General features: G+C 64.4%; 1 protein-coding gene across 1 annotated transcript in view; it reads right to left on the reverse strand.

Moving 5' to 3' along the window:
- Positions 1 to 19,733, reverse strand: part of nfatc2ip (nuclear factor of activated T cells 2 interacting protein) — a 38,847-nt gene extending 19,114 nt beyond the window's left edge. Inside the window, 6 exon segments of the mRNA XM_072484164.1 lie at positions 7,388 to 7,452; positions 7,454 to 7,478; positions 8,333 to 8,450; positions 12,651 to 12,729; positions 12,896 to 13,033; positions 19,564 to 19,733. Coding sequence (XP_072340265.1) covers positions 7,388 to 7,452; positions 7,454 to 7,478; positions 8,333 to 8,450; positions 12,651 to 12,729; positions 12,896 to 13,033; positions 19,564 to 19,575 — 437 coding nt within the window. The 5' untranslated portion in view covers positions 19,576 to 19,733.
- Positions 19,734 to 20,307: the final 574 nt, after the last annotated feature.

Here is a 20,307-nt window from a genome sequence, read left to right on the forward strand (position 1 = left end):
GGGTCAAAGGGGGGGAGGGGTCAAAGGGGGGGAGGGGTCAAAGGGGGGGAGGGGTCAAAGGGGGAGGGGTCAAAGGGGGGGAGGGGTCAAAGGGGGGGAGGGGTCAAAGGGGGGAGGGGTCAAAGGGGGGAGGGGTCAAAGGGGGGGAGGGGTCAAAGGGGGGGAGGAGTCAAAGGGGGGGAGGGGTCAAAGGGGGGAGGGGTCAAAGGGGGGAGGGGTCAAAGGGGGGGAGGGGTCAAAGGGGGGGAGGGGTCAAAGAGGGGGGGAGGGGGTCAAAGAGGGGGGAGGGGGTCAAAGAGGGGGGAGGGGTCAAAGAGGGGGGAGGGGTCAAAGAGGGGGAGGGGTCAAAGAGGGGGAGGGGTCAAAGAGGGGGAGGGGTCAAAGAGGGGGAGGGGTCAAAGAGGGGGAGGGGTCAAAGAGGGGGAGGGGTCAAAGAGGGGGAGGGGTCAAAGAGGGGGAGGGGTCAAAGAGGGGGAGGGGGTCAAAGAGGGGGGAGGGGGTCAAAGAGGGGGGAGGGGGTCAAAGAGGGGGGAGGGGGTCAAAGAGGGGGGAGGGGGTCAAAGAGGGGGGAGGGGGTCAAAGAGGGGGGACGGGGTCAAAGAGGGGGGACGGGGTCAAAGAGGGGGGACGGGGTCAAAGAGGGGGGACGGGGTCAAAGAGGGGGGACGGGGTCAAAGAGGGGGGACGGGGGTCAAAGAGGGGGGACGGGGTCAAAGAGGGGGGACGGGGTCAAAGAGGGGGGACGGGGTCAAAGAGGGGGGACGGGGGTCAAAGAGGGGGGACGGGGGTCAAAGAGGGGGGACGGGGGTCAAAGAGGGGGGACGGGGTCAAAGAGGGGGGACGGGGTCAAAGAGGGGGGACGGGGTCAAAGAGGGGGGACGGGGTCAAAGAGGGGGGACGGGGTCAAAGAGGGGGGACGGGGTCAAAGAGGGGGGACGGGGTCAAAGAGGGGGGACGGGGTCAAAGAGGGGGGACGGGGTCAAAGAGGGGGGACGGGGTCAAAGAGGGGGGACGGGGTCAAAGAGGGGGGACGGGGTCAAAGAGGGGGGACGGGGTCAAAGAGGGGGGACGGGGGTCAAAGAGGGGGGACGGGGGTCAAGAGGGGGGACGGGGGTCAAAGAGGGGGGACGGGGGTCAAAGAGGGGGGACGGGGGTCAAAGAGGGGGGACGGGGGTCAAAGAGGGGGGACGGGGGTCAAAGAGGGGGGACGGGGGTCAAAGAGGGGGGGCGGGGGTCAAAGAGGGGGGACGGGGGTCAAAGAGGGGGGACGGGGGTCAAAGAGGGGGGACGGGGGTCAAAGAGGGGGGACGGGGGTCAAAGAGGGGGGACGGGGGTCAAAGAGGGGGACGGGGGTCAAAGAGGGGGGACGGGGGTCAAGAGGGGCGACGGGGGTCAAGAGGGGCGACGGGGGTCAAGAGGGGCGACGGGGGTCAAGAGGGGCGACGGGGGTCAAGAGGGGCGACGGGGGTCAAGAGGGGCGACGGGGGTCAAGAGGGGCGACGGGGGTCAAGAGGGGCGACGGGGGTCAAGAGGGGCGACGGGGGTCAAGAGGGGCGACGGGGGTCAAGAGGGGCGACGGGGGTCAAGAGGGGCGACGGGGGTCAAGAGGGGCGACGGGGGTCAAGAGGGGCGACGGGGGTCAAGAGGGGCGACGGGGGTCAAGAGGGGCGACGGGGGTCAAGAGGGGCGACGGGGGTCAAGAGGGGCGACGGGGGTCAAGAGGGGCGACGGGGGTCAAGAGGGGCGACGGGGGTCAAGAGGGGCGACGGGGGTCAAGAGGGGCGACGGGGGTCAAGAGGGGCGACGGGGGTCAAGAGGGGCGACGGGGGTCAAGAGGGGCGACGGGGGTCAAGAGGGGCGACGGGGGTCAAGAGGGGCGACGGGGGTCAAGAGGGGCGACGGGGGTCAAGAGGGGCGACGGGGGTCAAGAGGGGCGACGGGGGTCAAGAGGGGCGACGGGGGTCAAGAGGGGCGACGGGGGTCAAGAGGGGCGACGGGGGTCAAGAGGGGCGACGGGGGTCAAGAGGGGCGACGGGGGTCAAGAGGGGCGACGGGGGTCAAGAGGGGCGACGGGGGTCAAGAGGGGCGACGGGGGTCAAGAGGGGCGACGGGGGTCAAGAGGGGCGACGGGGGTCAAGAGGGGCGACGGGGGGTCAAGAGGGGCGACGGGGGTCAAGAGGGGCGACGGGGGTCAAGAGGGGCGACGGGGGTCAAGAGGGGCGACGGGGGTCAAGAGGGGCGACGGGGGTCAAGAGGGGCGACGGGGGTCAAGAGGGGCGACGGGGGTCAAGAGGGGCGACGGGGGTCAAGAGGGGCGACGGGGGTCAAGAGGGGCGACGGGGGTCAAGAGGGGCGACGGGGGTCAAGAGGGGCGACGGGGGTCAAGAGGGGCGACGGGGGTCAAGAGGGGCGACGGGGGTCAAGAGGGGCGACGGGGGTCAAGAGGGGCGACGGGGGTCAAGAGGGGCGACGGGGGTCAAGAGGGGCGACGGGGGTCAAGAGGGGCGACGGGGGTCAAGAGGGGCGACGGGGGTCAAGAGGGGCGACGGGGGTCAAGAGGGGCGACGGGGGTCAAGAGGGGCGACGGGGGTCAAGAGGGGCGACGGGGGTCAAGAGGGGCGACGGGGGTCAAGAGGGGCGACGGGGGTCAAGAGGGGCGACGGGGGTCAAGAGGGGCGACGGGGGTCAAGAGGGGCGACGGGGGTCAAGAGGGGCGACGGGGGTCAAGAGGGGCGACGGGGGTCAAGAGGGGCGACGGGGGTCAAGAGGGGCGACGGGGGTCAAGAGGGGCGACGGGGGTCAAGAGGGGCGACGGGGGTCAAGAGGGGCGACGGGGGTCAAGAGGGGCGACGGGGGTCAAGAGGGGCGACGGGGGTCAAGAGGGGCGACGGGGGTCAAGAGGGGCGACGGGGGTCAAGAGGGGCGACGGGGGTCAAGAGGGGCGACGGGGGTCAAGAGGGGCGACGGGGGTCAAGAGGGGCGACGGGGGTCAAGAGGGGCGACGGGGGTCAAGAGGGGCGACGGGGGTCAAGAGGGGCGACGGGGGTCAAGAGGGGCGACGGGGGTCAAGAGGGGCGACGGGGGTCAAGAGGGGCGACGGGGGTCAAGAGGGGCGACGGGGGTCAAGAGGGGCGACGGGGGTCAAGAGGGGCGACGGGGGTCAAGAGGGGCGACGGGGGTCAAGAGGGGCGACGGGGGTCAAGAGGGGCGACGGGGGTCAAGAGGGGCGACGGGGGTCAAGAGGGGCGACGGGGGTCAAGAGGGGCGACGGGGGTCAAGAGGGGCGACGGGGGTCAAGAGGGGCGACGGGGGTCAAGAGGGGCGACGGGGGTCAAGAGGGGCGACGGGGGTCAAGAGGGGCGACGGGGGTCAAGAGGGGCGACGGGGGTCAAGAGGGGCGACGGGGGTCAAGAGGGGCGACGGGGGTCAAGAGGGGCGACGGGGGTCATGAGGGGCGACGGGGGTCAAGAGGGGCGACGGGGGTCAAGAGGGGCGACGGGGGTCAAGAGGGGCGACGGGGGTCAAGAGGGGCGACGGGGGTCAAGAGGGGCGACGGGGTCAAGAGGGGCGACGGGGGTCAAGAGGGGCGACGGGGGTCAAGGGGGGCGACGGGGGTCAAGGGGGGCGACGGGGGTCAAGGGGGCGACGGGGGTCAAGGGGGCGACGGGGGTCAAGGGGGGGACGGGGGTCAAGAGTGGGAGGGGGGTCAAGAGGGGGAGGGGGTCAAGAGGGGGAGGGGGGTCAAGAGGGGGAGTGGGGTCAAGAGGGGGAGGGGGGGTCAAGAGGGGGAGGGGGGTCAAGAGGGGGAGGGGGGTCAAGAGGGGGGTCAAGAAGGGGAGGGGGGTCAAGAAGGGGAGGGGGGTCAAGAAGGGGAGGGGGGTCAAGAAGGGGAGGGGGGTCAAGAGGGGGAGGGGGGTCAAGAGGGGGAGGGGGGTCAAGAGGGGGAGGGGGGTCAAGAGGGGGAGGGGGGTCAAGAGGGGGGAGGGGGGTCAAGAGGGGGGAGGGGGGTCAAGAGGGGGGAGGGGGGGTCAAGAGGGGCGACGGGGGTCAAGAGGGGCGACGGGGGTCAAGAGGGGCGACGGGGGTCAAGGGGGGCGACGGGGGTCAAGGGGGCGACGGGGGTCAAGGGGGGCGACGGGGGTCAAGGGGGCGACGGGGGTCAAGTGGGCGACGGGGGTCAAGGGGGGGACGGGGGTCAAGGGGGGGACGGGGGTCAAGAGGGGGAGGGGGGTCAAGAGGGGGAGGGGGTCAAGAGGGGGAGGGGGGTCAAGAGGGGGAGTGGGGTCAAGAGGGGGAGGGGGGGTCAAGAGGGGGATCAAGAGGGGGAGGGGGGTCAAGAGGGGGAGGGGGGTCAAGAGGGGGGTCAAGAAGGGGAGGGGGGTCAAGAAGGGGAGGGGGGTCAAGAAGGGGAGGGGGGTCAAGAGGGGGAGGGGGGTCAAGAGGGGGAGGGGGGTCAAGAGGGGGAGGGGGGTCAAGAAGGGGAGGGGGGTCAAGAGGGGGAGGGGGGTCAAGAGGGGGAGGGGGGTCAAGAGGGGGAGGGGGGTCAAGAGGGGGGAGGGGGGTCAAGAGGGGGGAGGGGGGTCAAGAGGGGGGAGGGGGGTCAAGAGGGGGGAGGGGGGTCAAGAGGGGGGAGGGGGGTCAAGAGGGGGGAGGGGGGTCAAGAGGGGGGAGGGGGTCAAGAGGGGGGTAAGTAGGGGGAGCGGTATGTAGGGGGTGGGGGTAAGTAGGGGGAGGGTGGAAAGAATGGGGTTCGAAAAGGGTGAATGAGAAGGAGCAGGGATGGAGACAGAGAGCGAGAGAGAGAGTGAGAGAGAGAGAGAGAGAGAGAGAGAGTGGTGGGGGGGAGAGAGAAGGAGCCGGAACAGAGAGAGGGAGGTGTGAAAGAGAGACAGGATGGTGAGAGATATAAATTTAATGGTTGAGAAGCAGGAAGACCCACAGCACATGAACCAGGAAATGACGGAGTACGGGAGACTGAGAATCCCAGAGATCCAACTCATCCCACTGAATACTGGGAGAGAGAGAGGCAGAGAGAGAGAGAGAGAGAGAGAGCAGAAAGAAAGAGAGAGAGGCAGAGAGAGAGAGAGAGAGGGAGCACGGAGCGCGAGAGGGGGGGCACGGAGCGCGAGCGGGGGGGCGCTGAGCGCGAGCGGGGGGGCGCTGAGCGCGAGCGGGGGGGCGCGCAGCGCGAGCGGGGGGGGCGCGCAGCGCGAGCGGGGGGGGCGCGCAGCGCGAGCGGGGGGGCGCGCAGCGCGAGCGGGGGGGGCGCGCAGCGCGAGCGGGGGGGGCGCGCAGCGCGAGCGGGGGGGGCGCAGAGCGCGAGCGGTGGGGCGCAGAGAGCGAGGGCACAGAGCGCGAGCGGGGGGGTGCAGAGAGCGAGCGGGGGGGCGCAGAGCGCGTGCGGGGGGGCGCAGAGCGCGAGCGGGGTGGGCGCAGAGCGCGAGCGGGGGGGCGCAGAGCGCGAGCGGGGGGGCGCAGAGCGCGAGCGGGGGGGCGCAGAGCGCGAGCGGGGGGGCGCAGAGCGCGAGTGGGGGGCGCGCAGGGGGGGCGCGGGGCGCGCGCGGGAGGGGGGGGCGGCGCGCGGGGGGGGGGGGCACGGAGCACGCGCGGGGGGGGGCGCGGAGGGGGGGGCGCGCGCGGGGGCCACAGGGCACGCACGGGGGGCGCTGCGCGCGGGGGGCACAGGGCGCGCGCGGGGGGCACAGGGCGCGCGCGCGGGGGGCACAGGGCGCGCGCGGGGGGCACAGGGCGCGCGCGGGGGGCACAGGGCGCGCGCGGGGGCACAGGGCGCGCGGGGGCACAGGGCGCACGCGGGGGGCACAGGGCGCGCGCGGGGGGCACAGGGCGCGCGCGGGGGGGCGCGCGCGGGGGCATAGGGCGCGCATGCGGGGGGGGCGCGCGTGGGGGGCACAGGGCGCAGTCGCGCGGGGGGCACAGGGCGCGCGCGGGGGGGCACAGGGCGCGCGGCGGGGGGCACAGGGGCGCGCGCGGGGGGCACCGGGCGCGCGCGGGGGGCACCGGGGCGCGCGCGGGGGGCACCGGGCGCGCGGGGGGGGGCACCGGGCGCGCGCGGGGGGCACCGGGCGCGCGCGGGGGGGCACCGGGCAGCGCGCGGGGGGCACCGGGCTCGCGCGGGGGGCACCGGGCTCGTGCGGGGGGCACCGGGCTCGCGCGGTGGGGGGCACCGGGCGCGCGGGGGGGCACAGGGCGCGCGCGGGGGGGCACAGGGCGCGCGCGGGGGGCACAGGGCGCGCGCGGGGGGCACAGGGCGCGCGCGGGGGGCACAGGGTGCGCGCGGGGGGCACAGGGCGCGCGCGGGGGGGCACAGGGCGCGCGCGGGGGGCACAGGGCTGCGCGCGGGGGGCACAGGGCAGCGCAGCGGGGGGGCACAGGGCGCGGCGCGGGGGGCACAGGGCGCGCGCGGGGGGCACAGGGCGCGCGCGGGGGGCACAGGGCGCGCGCGGGGGGGCACAGGGCGCGCGCGGGGGGGCACAGGGCCGCGCGCGGGGGGCACAGGGCGCGCGCGGGGGGCAGAGGGAACCCCGCACTGTCGGAGGGTCAGTACTGAGGGAGCGCCTCACAGTCGGAGGGTCAGTACTGAGGGAGCGCCGCACTGTCGGAGGGTCAGTACTGAGGGGCGCGCCGCACTGTCGGAGGGTCAGTACTGAGGGAGCGCCGCACTGTCGGAGGGTCAGTACTGAGGGAGCGCCGCACTGTCGGAGGGTCAGTACTGAGGGAGCGCCGCACTGTCGGAGGGTCAGTGCTGAGGGAGCCGGAGACGGAGTGGGCCGGGCCGGAGACGGAGCGGGCCGGAGACGGTGCGGGCAGGAGACGGAGCGAGCAGGAGACGGAGCGAGCAGGAGACGGAGCGAGCAGGAGACGGAGCGAGCAGGAGACGGAGCGAGCAGGAGACGGAGCGAGCAGGAGACGGAGCGAGCAGGAGACGGAGCGAGCAGGAGACGGAGCGAGCAGGAGACGGAGGCGAGCAGGAGACCGAGCGAGCAGGAGACCGAGCGAGCAGGAGACCGAGCGAGCAGGAGACCGAGCGAGCAGGAGACCGAGCGAGCAGGAGACCGAGCGAGCAGGAGACCGAGCGAGCAGGAGACCGAGCGAGCAGGAGACCGAGCGAGCAGGAGACCGAGCGAGCAGGAGACCGAGCGAGCAGGAGACCGAGCGAGCAGGAGACCGAGCGAGCAGGAGACCGAGCGAGACCGAGCGAGACGGAGACGGAGCGAGCAGGAGACGGAGCGAGACGGGAGACGGAGCGAGACGGAGACGGAGCGAGACGGAGACGGAGCGAGACGGAGACGGAGACGGAGCGAGACGGAGCGAGCAGGAGCGACAAGCATGGGGTCCGGGAGTGGGCACCGATGATCGAGTGAGTTACCTGATGACTTTGCAGGCTCGGCTGGTCTGCAGGGCAGGAGTGCTTGGTGACGAGGGTGGGGAAGGGGGAGCCGGCCCTCTGACCAATGGAGCTATGGAGACAAAATGACAGAGGTATCAGAGCTTAGTAACACAGTCCAGGATTAAACCTCTTCACAGGCGACGTTTGCTCAGAGCTTCACCCTTCATCTAACCCCGTGCGGTACCTGTCCTGGGAGTGTTTGATGGGGACAGTGTAGAGGGAGCTTTACTCTGTATCTAACCCCGTGCTGTACCTGTCCTGGAGTGTTTGATGGGGGACAGTGTGGAGGTAGCTTTACTCTGTATCTAACCCCGTGCTGTACCTGTCCTGGGAGTGTTTGATGGGGACAGTGTAGAGGGAGCTTTACTCTGTATCTAACCCCGTGCTGTACCTGTCCTTGGAGTGTGATGGGGGACAGTGTAGAGGGAGCTTTACTCTTTATCTAACCCCGTGCTGTACCTGTCCTGGGAGTGTTTGATGGGGACAGTGTAGTGGGAGCTTTACTCTATATCTAACCCCGTGCTGTACCTGTCCTGGGAGTGTTTGATGGGGACAGTGTAGAGGGAGCTTTCCTCTGTATCTAACCCCGTGCTGTACCTGTCCTGGGAGTGTTTGATGGGGGACAGTGTAGCGGGAACTTTACTCTGTATCTAACCCCGTGCTGTACCTGTCCTGGGAGTGTTTGATGGGGACAGTGTAGAGGGAGCTTTCCTCTGTATCTAACCCCGTGCTGTACCTGTCCTGGAGTGTTTGATGGGGGACACTGTAGAGGGAGCTTTACTCTGTATCTAACCCCGTGCTGTACCTGTCCTGGGAGTGTTTGATGGGGACAATGTAGAGGGAGCTTTACTCTGTATCTAACCCCGTGCTGTAACCTGTCCTGGGAGTGTTTGATGGGGACAGTGTGGAGGGAGATCTACTTACAGGCTCAGATCCAATTCTTGGTCCTCATCGGAGTCGGAATGCTGTGCAGTCCTCCGCTTTCTCTTCCGGCCCGGAGTACTCTTCGACTCACTGTCTGAATCCGGATCATCTTCTGAATCTGTGGTCAAACAGAGATATCAGCAGTATGTCCCCTGTGAGAGCACAATCAGCTGGGAGAACCCTTCTCCTCTCCTAGTCTGCCTAACACAACCAGATCACACCTGATAGACTGAATCATTTAGACATTAACAATGACTGTCAGCCCCGCTTTATTGCCCCTCCTTCCACAAACATTCAAACCCTCCATCACCGATGAACAGTGGCAGCCGTGTGCACCATCTACAAGATGCACTGCAGTAACTCACCAAGGATCCTAGACAGCACCTTCCAAACCCACGACTGCTACCATCTAGGACAAGGACAGCAGATACCTGGAAACCCCACCACCAGGAGGTTCCCCTCCCAGTCATTCACCATCCTGACTGGGAAATATATCACCGTTCCTTCACTGTCGCTGGGGCAACATCCTGGAACTCCCTCCCTAACTGCACTGTGGGTGTACCTACACCTCAAGGACTGCAGCGGTTCAAGAAGGCAACTCACCATCTCCTTCTGAAGGGCAACTAGGGAGAGGCAACAAATGCTGCCCGAACCAGCGACACCCACACCCCTTAAATGAACAGAAGAAAAGCTGTCCAATTGATCCCACTCTCCCCCATGCCCCACCCCATCCTGTGAATTGTCCCCTCAGTAGTCGTCCAACTCTCCATTTTGAGTGAATTTATTGAATCTCCGCATTGACTCCATCAGAGCACCTTTCTGATTCCTCGATTCAATCTCTCCTCCCCCCCACCCCCGATCCTCCGACAGTGCGGCGTTCCCTCAGTACTGACCCTCCAACAGTGCGGCACTCCCTCAGCACTGATCCTCTGACAGTGCGGCGCTCCCTCAGTACTGACCCTCCAACAGTGCGGCACTCCCTCAGCACTGATCCTCTGACAGTGCGGCGCTCCCTCAGTACTGACCCTCTGACAGTGCGGCGCTCCCTCAGCACTGATCCTCTGACAGTGCGGCGCTCCCTCAGCACTGACCCTCCAACAGTGCGGCGCTCCCTCAGTACTCCCCTTCCGACAGTGCTGCGCTCCCTCAGTACTGCCCCACTGACAGTGCGGCGCTCCCTCAGTACTGCCCCACTGACAGTGCAGCGCTCCCTCAGTACTGATCCTCTGACAGTGCGGCACTCCCTCAGTACTGACCCTCTGACAGTGCGGCTCTCCCTCAGTACTGACCCTCCGACAGTGCGGTGCTCCCTCAGCACTGACCCTCTGACAGTGCGCGCTCCCTCAGCACTGACCCATTGACAGTGCGCGCTCCCTCAGCACTGACCCTCCGACAGTGCGGGGCTCCCTCAGCACTGACCCTCCGACAGTGCGGTGCTCCCTCAGCACTGACCCTCCGACAGTGCGGCACTCCTTCAGTACTGACCCTCTGACAGTGCGCGCACCCTCAGCACTGACCCTCCGACAGTGCGGGGCTCCCTCAGCACTGACCCTCCAACAGTGCGGCACTCCCTCAGCACTGATCCTCCGACAGTGCGGGGCTCCCTCAGTACTGACCCTCCGACAGTGCGGCACTCCCTCAGGACTGACCCTCTGACAGTGCGGGGCTCGCTCAGCACTGATCCTCTGACAGTGCGGCTCTCCCTCAGTACTGACCCTCCGACAGTGCGGTGCTCCCTCAGCACTGACCCATTGACAGTGCGCGCTCCCTCAGCACTGACCCTCCGACAGTGCGGGGCTCCCTCAGCACTGACCCTCCAACAGTGCGGCGCTCCCTCAGTACTCCCCCTCCGACAGTGCGGCGCTCCCTCAGTACTGAACCTCTGACAGTGCGGCGCTCCCTCAGCACTGACCCTCTGACAGTGCGGCTCTCCCTCAGCACTGACCCTCCGACAGTGCGGGGCTCCCTCAGCACTGACCCTCCAACAGTGCGGCGCTCCCTCAGTACTCCCCCTCCGACAGTGCTGCGCTCCCTCAGTACTGACCCTCTGACAGTGCGGCGCTCCCTCAGTACTGATCCTCTGACAGTGCGGCGCTCCCTCAGTACTGACCCTCCGACAGTGCGGCACTCCCTCAGCACTGACCCTCCGACAGTGCGGCGCTCCCTCAGTACTGACCCTCTGACAGTGCGGTGCTCCCTCAGTACTGACCCTCTGACAGTGCGGCACTCCCTCAGTACTGACCCTCCGACAGTGCGGCGCTCCCTCAGTACTGACCCTCCAACAGTGCGGAGCTCCCTCAGTACTGACCCTCCGACAGTGCGCCGCTCCCTCAGTACTGACCCTCCGACAGTGAGGCACTCCCTCAGGACTGACCCTCTGACAGTGCGGGGCTCCCTCAGCACTGATCCTCTGACAGTGCAGCTCTCCCTCAGTACTGACCCTCCGACAGTGCGGTGCTCCCTCAGCACTGACCCTCTGACAGTGCGCGCTCCCTCAGCACTGACCCATTGATAGTGCGCGCTCCCTCAGCACTGACCCTCTGACAGTGCGGGGCTCCCTCAGCACTGACCCTCCAACAGTGCGGCGCTCCCTCAGTACTCCCCCTCCGACAGTGCGGCGCTCCCTCAGTACTGACCCTCTGACAGTGCGGCGCTCCCTCAGCACTGACCCTCTGACAGTGCGGCTCTCCCTCAGTACTGACCCTCCGACAGTGCGGTGCTCCCTCAGCACTGACCCTCTGACAGTGCGCGCTCCCTCAGCACTGACCCACCAACAGTGCGGCGCTCCCTCAGTACTCCCCCTCCGACAGTGCGGCGCTCCCTCAGTACTGCCCCACTGACAGTGCGGCGCTCCCTCAGTACTGCCCCACTGACAGTGCGGTGCTCCCTCAGTACTGACCCTCTGACAGTGCGGCGCTCCCTCAGCACTGACCCTCTGACAGTGCGGCTCTCCCTCAGTACTGACCCTCCGACAGTGCGGTGCTCCCTCAGCACTGACCCTCTGACAGTGCGCGCTCCCTCAGCACTGACCCTCCAACAGTGCGGCGTCCCTCAGTACTCCCCCTCCGACAGTGCGGCGCTCCCTCAGTACTGCCCCACTGACAGTGCGGCGCTCCCTCAGTACTGCCCCACTGACAGTGCGGTGCTCCCTCAGTACTGACCCTCCGACAGTGCGGGGCTCCCTCAGTACTGACCCTCCGACAGTGCGGTGCTCCCTCAGTACTGACCCTCCGACAGTGCAACGCTCCCTCAGTACTGACACTCCGACAGTGCGCCGCTCCCTCAGTACTGACCCTCTGACAGTGCGGGGCTCCCTCAGCACTGATCCTCGGACAGTGCAGCGCTCCCTCAGTACTGATCCTCTGACAGTGCGGCGCTCCCTCAGTACTGACCCTCCGACAGTGCGACTCTCCCTCAGTACTGACCCTCCGACAGTGCGGCACTCCCTCAGCACTGACCCTCCGACAGTGCGGCGCTCCCTCAGTACTGACCCTCTGACAGTGCGGCGCTCCCTCAGTACTGACCCTCTGACAGTGCGGCACTCCCTCAGTACTGACCCTCCGACAGTGCGGCGCTCCCTCAGTACTGACCCTCCAACAGTGCGGAGCTCCCTCAGTACTGACCCTCCGACAGTGCGGCGCTCCCTCAGTACTGACCCTCCGACAGTGCGGTGCTCCCTCAGTACAGACCCTCCAACAGTGTGGTGCTCCCTTAGTACTGACCCTCCTACAGTTTGGCGCTCCCTCAGTACTGACCCTCCGACAGTGCGACTCTCCCTCAGTACTGACCCTCCGACAGTGCGACTCTCCCTCAGTACTGACCCTCCGACAGTGCGGCACTCCCTCAGCACTGACCCTCCGACAGTGCGGCACTCCCTCAGCACTGACCCTCCGACAGTGCGGCGCTCCCTCAGTACTGACCCTCCAACAGTGCGGAGCTCCCTCAGTACTGACCCTCCGACAGTGCGGCGCTCCCACAGTACTGACCCTCCGACAGTGCGGCGCTCCCTCAGTACTGACCCTCCGACAGTGCGGCGCTCCCTCAGTACTGACCCTCACGTTAAGGGCCTTTTGTTCTTGCCGGGGAGGCTGGGTATGTTCTCCACGGAGCAGAGCAGGTTGAGAGGGAGATAGACTTGAGGCATTTGTGAGTCAGGGAGGGATTGTGAACCGAGGTGACACAGGAATATTTCAGAGAGAGCGGTTAGTGTTTTGTGTCTGCTGCCTGATATTTGCTGGGAATGGGGGGGATGGGGATGGGGGTGGGGGGTGGGGGGTGGGGGGTGGGGGGGGTGACAGCGGCTCCACAATCTTCTCACCTGACCCAGTCGCCTGCCTCTGAAGCTCCCGCTCCACAGCATCGGGGAACTCCTGGTAAAGCTTCAAAGTCCGGTTAACCTGCCGGAGACAGAACAACCCAACAAGCAGTCAGAATGGAAAAGGTCGATCCCGCAAAGGGGTACACACCCGGCAAGTGGTCAGATCGGAGATGATCCCGCAGAGAGAAAGGGGTGGGGTCTGTCGGGACACACACGTCAGTGACGTCAGGCAAGGTGTTGCTTACCCTGCCAGAGTAAACGGGGACCGTGACAACGTTCCTGCAGTCGAGGATCTTGCGCCTTTTGATTCCAGTGCTCCGGACCACACGAGGACATTCAACCACATCAACCTCTTCACCCTCACTGTCGCTGCTGCACTCGACCTGGACAAAGGGCGGACGGAGTGTCAGGCCAAGCCAATCTTCTCCCTCGGGCAGGGTTCACACGCTCACAGAATCACTCTCCGGCGGAGGGAGTGACTGACTATGTGATTCTGCCACTGTGCGAGGGAGAGTGAGTGTCCCAGTGCGCGGAGGGGTGTCCCCCAGTGCGCGGAGGGGTGTCCCCCAGTGCGCGGAGGGGGGTCCCCCAGTGCGCGGAGGGGGGGTCCCCCAGTGCGCGGAGGGGGGTGTCCCAGTGCGCGGAGGGGTGTCCCCCAGTGCGCGGAGGGGTGTCCCCCAGTGCGCGGAGGGGGGTCCCCCAGTGCGCGGAGGGGGGTCCCCCAGTGCGCGGAGGGGGGTCCCCCAGTGCGCGGAGGGGTGTCCCCAGTGCGCGGAGGGGGGGTCCCCCAGTGCGCGGAGGGGGGTCCCCCAGTGCGCGGAGGGGGGTCCCCCAGTGCGCGGAAGGGTGTCCCCCAGTGCGCGGAGGGGGGTCCCCCAGTGCGCGGAGGGGGTCCCCCAGTGCGCGGAGGGGGGTCCCCCAGTGCGCGGAGGGGGGTCCCCCAGTGCGCGGAGGGGGGTGTCCCAGTGCGCGGAGGGGGGTGTCCCAGTGCGCGGAGGGGGGTGTCCCAGTGCGCGGAGGGGGGTGTCCCAGTGCGCGGAGGGGGGTGTCCCAGTGCGCGGAGGGGGGTGTCCCAGTGCGCGGAGGGGGGTGTCCCAGTGCGCGGAGGGGGGTGTCCCAGTGCGCGGAGGGGGTGTCCCAGTGCGCGGAGGGGGGGTGTCCAGTGCGCGGAGGGGGGTGTCCAGTGCGCGGAGGGGGGTGTCCCAGTGCGCGGAGGGGGGTGTCCCAGTGCGCGGAGGGGGGTGTCCCCAGTGCGCGGAGGGGGGTTGTCCCAGTGCGCGGAGGGGGTGTCCCAGTGCGCGGAGGGGGTGTCCCAGTGCGCGGAGGGGGGTGTCCCAGTGCGCGGAGGGGGGTGTCCCAGTGCGCGGAGGGGGGTGTCCAGTGCGCGGAGGGGGTGTCCCAGTGCGCGGAGGGGGGTGTCCCAGTGCGCGGAGGGGGGTGTCCCAGTGCGCGGAGGGGGGTGTCCCAGTGCGCGGAGGGGGGTGTCCCAGTGCGCGGAGGGGTGTCCCCCAGTGCGCGGAGGGGTGTCCCCCAGTGCGCGGAGGGGTGTCCCCAGTGCGCGGAGGGGAGTCCCCCAGTGCGCGGAGGGGTGTCCCCCAGTGCGCGGAGGGGTGTCCCCCAGTGCGCGGAGGGGTGTCCCCCAGTGCGCGGAGGGGTGTCCCCCAGTGCGCGGAGGGGTGTCCCCCAGTGCGCGGAGGGGTGTCCCCCAGTGCGCGGAGGGGTGTCCCCCAGTGCGCGGAGGGGTGTCCCCCAGTGCGCGGAGGGGTGTCCCCCAGTGCGCGGAGGGGTGTCCCCCAGTGCGCGGAGGGGTGTCCCCCTGTGCGCGGAGGGGTGTCCCCCAGTGCGCGGAGGGGTGTCCCCCAGTGCGCGGAGGGGAGTCCCCCAGTGCGCGGAGGGGAGTCCCCCAGTGCGCGGAGGGATGTCCCAGAGGCGGGAGTGCGCGTACCAGAGCGGGAGTGTGTGTCCCCCGCCCTCCCTCTCACTCCCCCCTCCCCCGCTTCTCCCCCACCCTCCCCCCTTCTCCCCCCTCCCCCCCCTTCTCCCCCCCCTCCCCCCCCCTTCTCCCCCACCCTCCCCTTCTCCCCCACCCTCCCCCTCTCGCTACCCCACCTCCCCCGCTCGCCCACACTCTCCCTCAACCTGCCCTCCCCCCGACCCACCCACCCCCATCACCCGCCCTCCCTCACTCTCACCCCCTCTTCCACCCCCCGCCCTCCCTCTCCCTCCCCCCTGTCCCTCGCCTTCCCTCCATCTCCCCCTCCCACACCCCCGCCCTCCCTCTCTCCCTCCCCCCCTCTCCCCCACCCACCATCCCTCTCCCCCCCACCCACTCCCCCACCTCTCCCCCACCCACCATCCCTCTCCACCCCCACCCACTCCCCCACCTCTCCCCCCACACCCACCCTCTCCCTCCACCCACCCTCTTCCCAACCCCGCTCCCCCCACCCCCCCTCTCCCCCCGCCCCCCCCACACCCACCCTCTCCCCCACCCCCCCTCCCTCTCCTCCACCCACCCTCTTCCCAACCCCGCTCCCCCCACCCCCCCTGCCCCCACCCACCCTCTTCCATTTTAATTAATTGACGCAATGTCAGTTAGAGGGGTGCTGTGCTCTGACTGTGAGATGTGGCAGGTCCTGGAGGCTTCCAGCGTCCCGGATGGCTTCATCTGCAGAAAGTGCACCCAACTGGAGCTCCTCACAGACCGCATGGTTCGGTGGAGCAGCAATTGGATGCACTTAGGAACATGCAGGTGGCGGAAAGCGTCATAGATCGCAGTTCTGTAAATGTGGTCACACCCAGGGTGCAGGCAGAGAAATGGGTGACCACCAGAAAGGGCAGGTAGTCAGTGCAGGAATCCCCTGTGGTTGTCCCCCTCTCGAACAGGTATACCCCTTTGGATACTGTCGGGGGGATAGCCTATCAGGGGAAAACAGCAGCAGTCAGAGCAGTGGCACCACGGCTGGCTCTGATGTTCAGAAGGGAGGGTCAAAGCGCGGAAGAGCAATAGTAATAGGGGACTCTATAGTCAGGGGCACAGATAGGCGCTTCTGTGGACGTGAAAGAGACTCCAGGATGGTATGTTGCCTCCCTGTGCCATGGTCCAGGGATGTCTCCGAACGGGTAGAGGGCATCCTGAAGGGGGAGGGCAAACAGGCAGAGGTCGTTGTACATATTGGTACTAACGACATAGGCAGGAAGGGGCATGAGGTCCTGCAGCAGGAGTTCAGGGAGCTAGGCAGAAAGTTAAAAGACAGGACCTCGAGGGTTGTAATCTCGGGATTACTCCTGTGCCACGTGCCAGTGAGGCTAGAAATAGGAAGATAGAGCAGCTAAACACGTGGCTAAACAGCTGGTGTAGAGGGAGGGTTTCCGTTATCTGGACCACTGGGTGCTCTTCCGGGGCAGGTGTGACCTGTATGAGAAGGACGGGTTGCATCTAAACCGGAGAGGCATAAATATCCTGGCCGCGAGGTTTGCTAGTGTCACACGGGAGGGTTTTAAACTAGTATGGCAGGGGGGTGGGCACGGGAGCAATAGGTCAGAAGGTGAGAGCATTGAGGGAGAACTAGGGAATAGGGACAGTGGGGCTCTGAGGCAGAGCAGACAGGGAGAAGTTGCTGAACACAGCGGGTCTGGTGGCCTGAAGTGCATAGGTTTTAATGCAAGAAGTATTACGGGTAAGGCAGATGAACTTAAGAGCTGGGATTAGTACTTGGAACTATGATGTTGTTGCCATTACAGAGACCTGGTTGAGGGAAGGGCAGGATTGGCAGCTAAACGTTCCAGGATTTAGATGTTTCAGGCGGGATAGAGGGGGATGTAAAAGGGGAGGCGGAGTGCGCTACTGGTTCGGGAGAATATCACAGCTGTACTGCGGGAGGACACCTCAGAGGCAGTGAGGCTATATGGGTAGAGATCAGGAATAAGAAGGGTGCAGTCACAATGTTGGGGGTTTACTACAGGCCTCCCAACAGCCAGCGGGAGATAGAGGAGCAGAGTAGGTAGACAGATTTTGGAAAAGAGTAAAAGCAACAGGGTTGTGGTGATGGGAGACTTCAACTTCCCCAATATTGACTGGACTCACTTAGTGCCAGGGGTTTAGACGGGGTGGAGTTTGTAAGGAGCATCCAGGAGGGCTTCTTTAAAACAATATGTAGACAGTCCAACTAGGGAAGGGGCGGTACTGGACCTGGTATTGGGGAATGAGCCCGGCCAGGTGGTAGATGTTTCAGTAGGGGAGCATTTCGGTAACAGTGACCACAATTCAGTAAGTTTTAAAGTACTGGTGGACAAGGATAAGAGTGGCCCGAGGATGAATGTGCTAAATTGGGGGAAGGCTAATTATAACAATATTAGGCGGGAACTGAATAACATAGATTGGGGGCGGATGTTTGAGGGCAAATCAACATCTGACATATGGGAGGCTTTCAAGTGTCAGTTGAAAGGAAATCAGGACCGGCATGTTCCTGTGAGGAAGAAAGATTAAATACGGCAATTTTCAGGAACCTTGGATAACGAGAGATATTGTCGGCCTCGTCAAAAAGAAAAAGGAGGCATTTGTCAGGGCTAAAAGGCTGGGAACAGACGAAGCCTGCGTGGAATATAAAGGAAAGTAGGAAGGAACTTAAGCAAGGAGTCAGGAGGGCTAGAAGTGGTCACGAAAAGTCATTGGCAAATAGGGTTAAGGAAAATCCCAAGGCTTTTTACACGTACATAAAAAGCAACAGGATAGCCAGGGAAAGGTTGGCCCACTGAAGGATAGGCAAGGGAATCTATGTGTGGAGCCAGAGGAAATGGGCGAGGTACTAAATGAATACTTTGCATCAGTATTCACCAAAGAGAAGAAATTGGTAGATGTTGAGTCTGGAGAAGGGTGTGTAGATAGCCTGGGTCACATTGAGAATCCAAAAAGACGAGGTGTTGGGTGTCTTAAAAAATATTAAGGTAGATAAGTCCCCAGGGCCTGATGGGATCTACCCCAGAATACTGAAGGAGGCTGGAGAGGAAATTGCCGAGGCCTTGACAGAAATCTTTGGATCCTCACTGTCTCAGGTGATGTCCTGGAGGACTGGAGAATAGCCAATGTTGTTCCTCTGTTTAAGAAGGGTAGCAAGGATAATCCTGGGAACTACAGGCCGGGGAGCCTTACTTCAGTGGTAGGAAATTACTGGAGAGGAATTCTTCGAGACAGGATCTACTCCCATTTGGAAGCAAATGGACATATTAGTGAGAGGCAGCACGGTTTTGTGAAGGGAAGGTCGTGTCTCACTAACTTGATGGAGTTTTTCGAGGAGGTCACTAAGATGATTGATGCAGGTAGGGCAGTGGATGTTGTCTATATGGACTTCAGTAAGGCCTTTGACAAGGTCCCTCATGGTAGACTAGTACAAAAGGTGAAGTCCCACGGGATCAGGGGTGAGCTGGCAAGGTGGATACAGAACTGGCTAGGTCATAGAAGGCAGAGAGTAGCAATGGAAGGATTGCTTTTCTAATTGGAGGGCTGTGACCAGTGTGTTCCACAGGGATCAGTGCTGGGACCTTTGCTCTTTGTAGTATATATAAATGATTTGGAGGAAAATGGAACTGGTCTGATTAGTAAGTTTGCAAGACGACACAAAGGTTGGTGAATTGCGGATAGCGATGAGGACTGTCAGAGGATACTGCAGGATTTAGATTGTTTGGAGACTTGGGCGGAGAGATGGCAGATGGAGTTTAATCCGGACAAATGTGAGGTAATGCATTTTAGAAGGTAGGGAATATACAGTGAATGGTAGAACCCTCAAGAGTATTGAAAGTCAAAGAGATCTAGGAGTACAGGTCCACAGGTCATTGAAAGGGCAACACATGTGGAGAAGGTAGTCAAGAAGGCATACGGCATTGCTTGCCTTCATTGGCCGGGGCATTGAGTATAAGAATTGGCAGTCATGTTGCAGCTGTATAGAACCTTAGTTAGGCCACACTTGGAGTATAGTGTTCAATTCTGGTCGCCACACTACCAGAAGGATGTGGAGGCTTTAGAGAGGGTGCAGAAGAGATTTACCAGAATGTCGCCTGGTATGGAGGGCAATAGCTATGAGGAGCGATTGAATAAACTCGGTTTGTTCTCACTGGAACGAAGGAGGTTGAGGGGCGACCTGATAGAGGTATACAAAATTATGAGGGGCATAGACAGAGTGGATAGTCAGAGGCTTTTACCCGGGGTAGCGGGGTCAATTACTAGGGGGCATAGGTTTAAGGTGAGAGGGGCAAGGTTTAGAGTAAATGTACGAGGCAAGTTTTTACGCAGAGGGTAGTGGGTGCCTGGAACTCGCTACCGGAGGAGGTAGTGGAAGCAGGGACGATAGTGACATTTAAGGGGCATCTTGACAAATATATGAATAGGATAGGAATAGAAGGATACGGACCCCGGAAGTGTAGAAGATTGTAGTTAGTCGGGCAGTATGGTCGGCACGGGCTTGGAGGGCCGAAGGGCCTGTTCCTGTGCTGTACATTTCTTTGTTCTTTGTAACCCCTCCACCCTCCCTCACCCCTCTCCCCACTACACCCTCTCTCACCCACCATCTCTCTCTCTCTCTCTCTCTCCTCTCTCCCTCTCTCTCTCTCTCCCTCTCTCTCCTCCCCTCCCCCCACCTCTCCCTCCCCCCTCCCTCTCTCTCCCTCACCCTCCCCCTCTCACCCACCCTCTCATCCTCCCCTCCCACCCTACCCCACCCTCACCCACCCACCCCTCCCCCACTATCCACCCTCTCCCTCACCCCCTCTCTCTCCCTCTCTCTCTCTCACCCCCTCTCTCTCACCCTCTCTCTCTCCCACCCTCTCTCTCTCTCCCACCCTCTCTCTCTCTCACCCTCTCTCTCTCTCACCCTCTCTCTCTCCCACCCTCTCTCCCTCTCCCTCTCTGTCTCTATTTTACCTTCGTCGCCATGTTTTCAGTCTCTGGACTTGGGCACAGATTCCCTCATCGTCGATTGGTGATCATCAGAGAGCCCGCCCCCTGCTCCCATTGGCTGCATCCACATGTCAATCATATTGAGGCCGCCCCCTGCTCCTATTGGCAGTCCTCATCTGTCAATCACATGGAGCCCGCCCATGCTCCCATTGGCCGCATGCACCTGTCAATCAGATAGAGTCCGCCCCCTGCTTCCATTGGCCGCATCTACCTGTCAATCAGAGAGAGCCCGGCCCATGCTCCCATTGGCCGCATGACCTGTCAATCACAGAGAGCACGCTCCCTTCTCCCATTGGCCGGATGTCAAGAGAGCACGCCGCCCCACTCCCATTGGCCGGATCCACCTGTCAATTACAGAGCCCGCCTCTTGCTCCCATTGGTCCGACCTACTTGTCAATCATATCTGTCAAGAGAGCACGGCCGCCCTCTCCTCCCAATGGCCGGATCCAACTGTCACTCACAGAGAGCCCGCCTTACCAACCTCCCATTGGCTGAAACCCTCTGTCAATATTCTGTCCCGCCCTCCCATTGGCCGATCCGCAATGCCGTTTTCGCAACTTTGTCTTTTATTGCTGGGAGAGTCTCAGTGACCGGACCCCTGGACCACTGACCAGTCCCCTCCCGCTGCTCCCACACTCACACAGAGGCCATTTCCATCCCCGACAGCTCGGCGGAGACAACCGTCATTCTGCCCGCGGGGTAGCAGCC

Source organism: Scyliorhinus torazame, chromosome 19 (assembly GCF_047496885.1).
Source record: "Scyliorhinus torazame isolate Kashiwa2021f chromosome 19, sScyTor2.1, whole genome shotgun sequence".
NCBI lineage: Eukaryota > Metazoa > Chordata > Chondrichthyes > Carcharhiniformes > Scyliorhinidae > Scyliorhinus > Scyliorhinus torazame.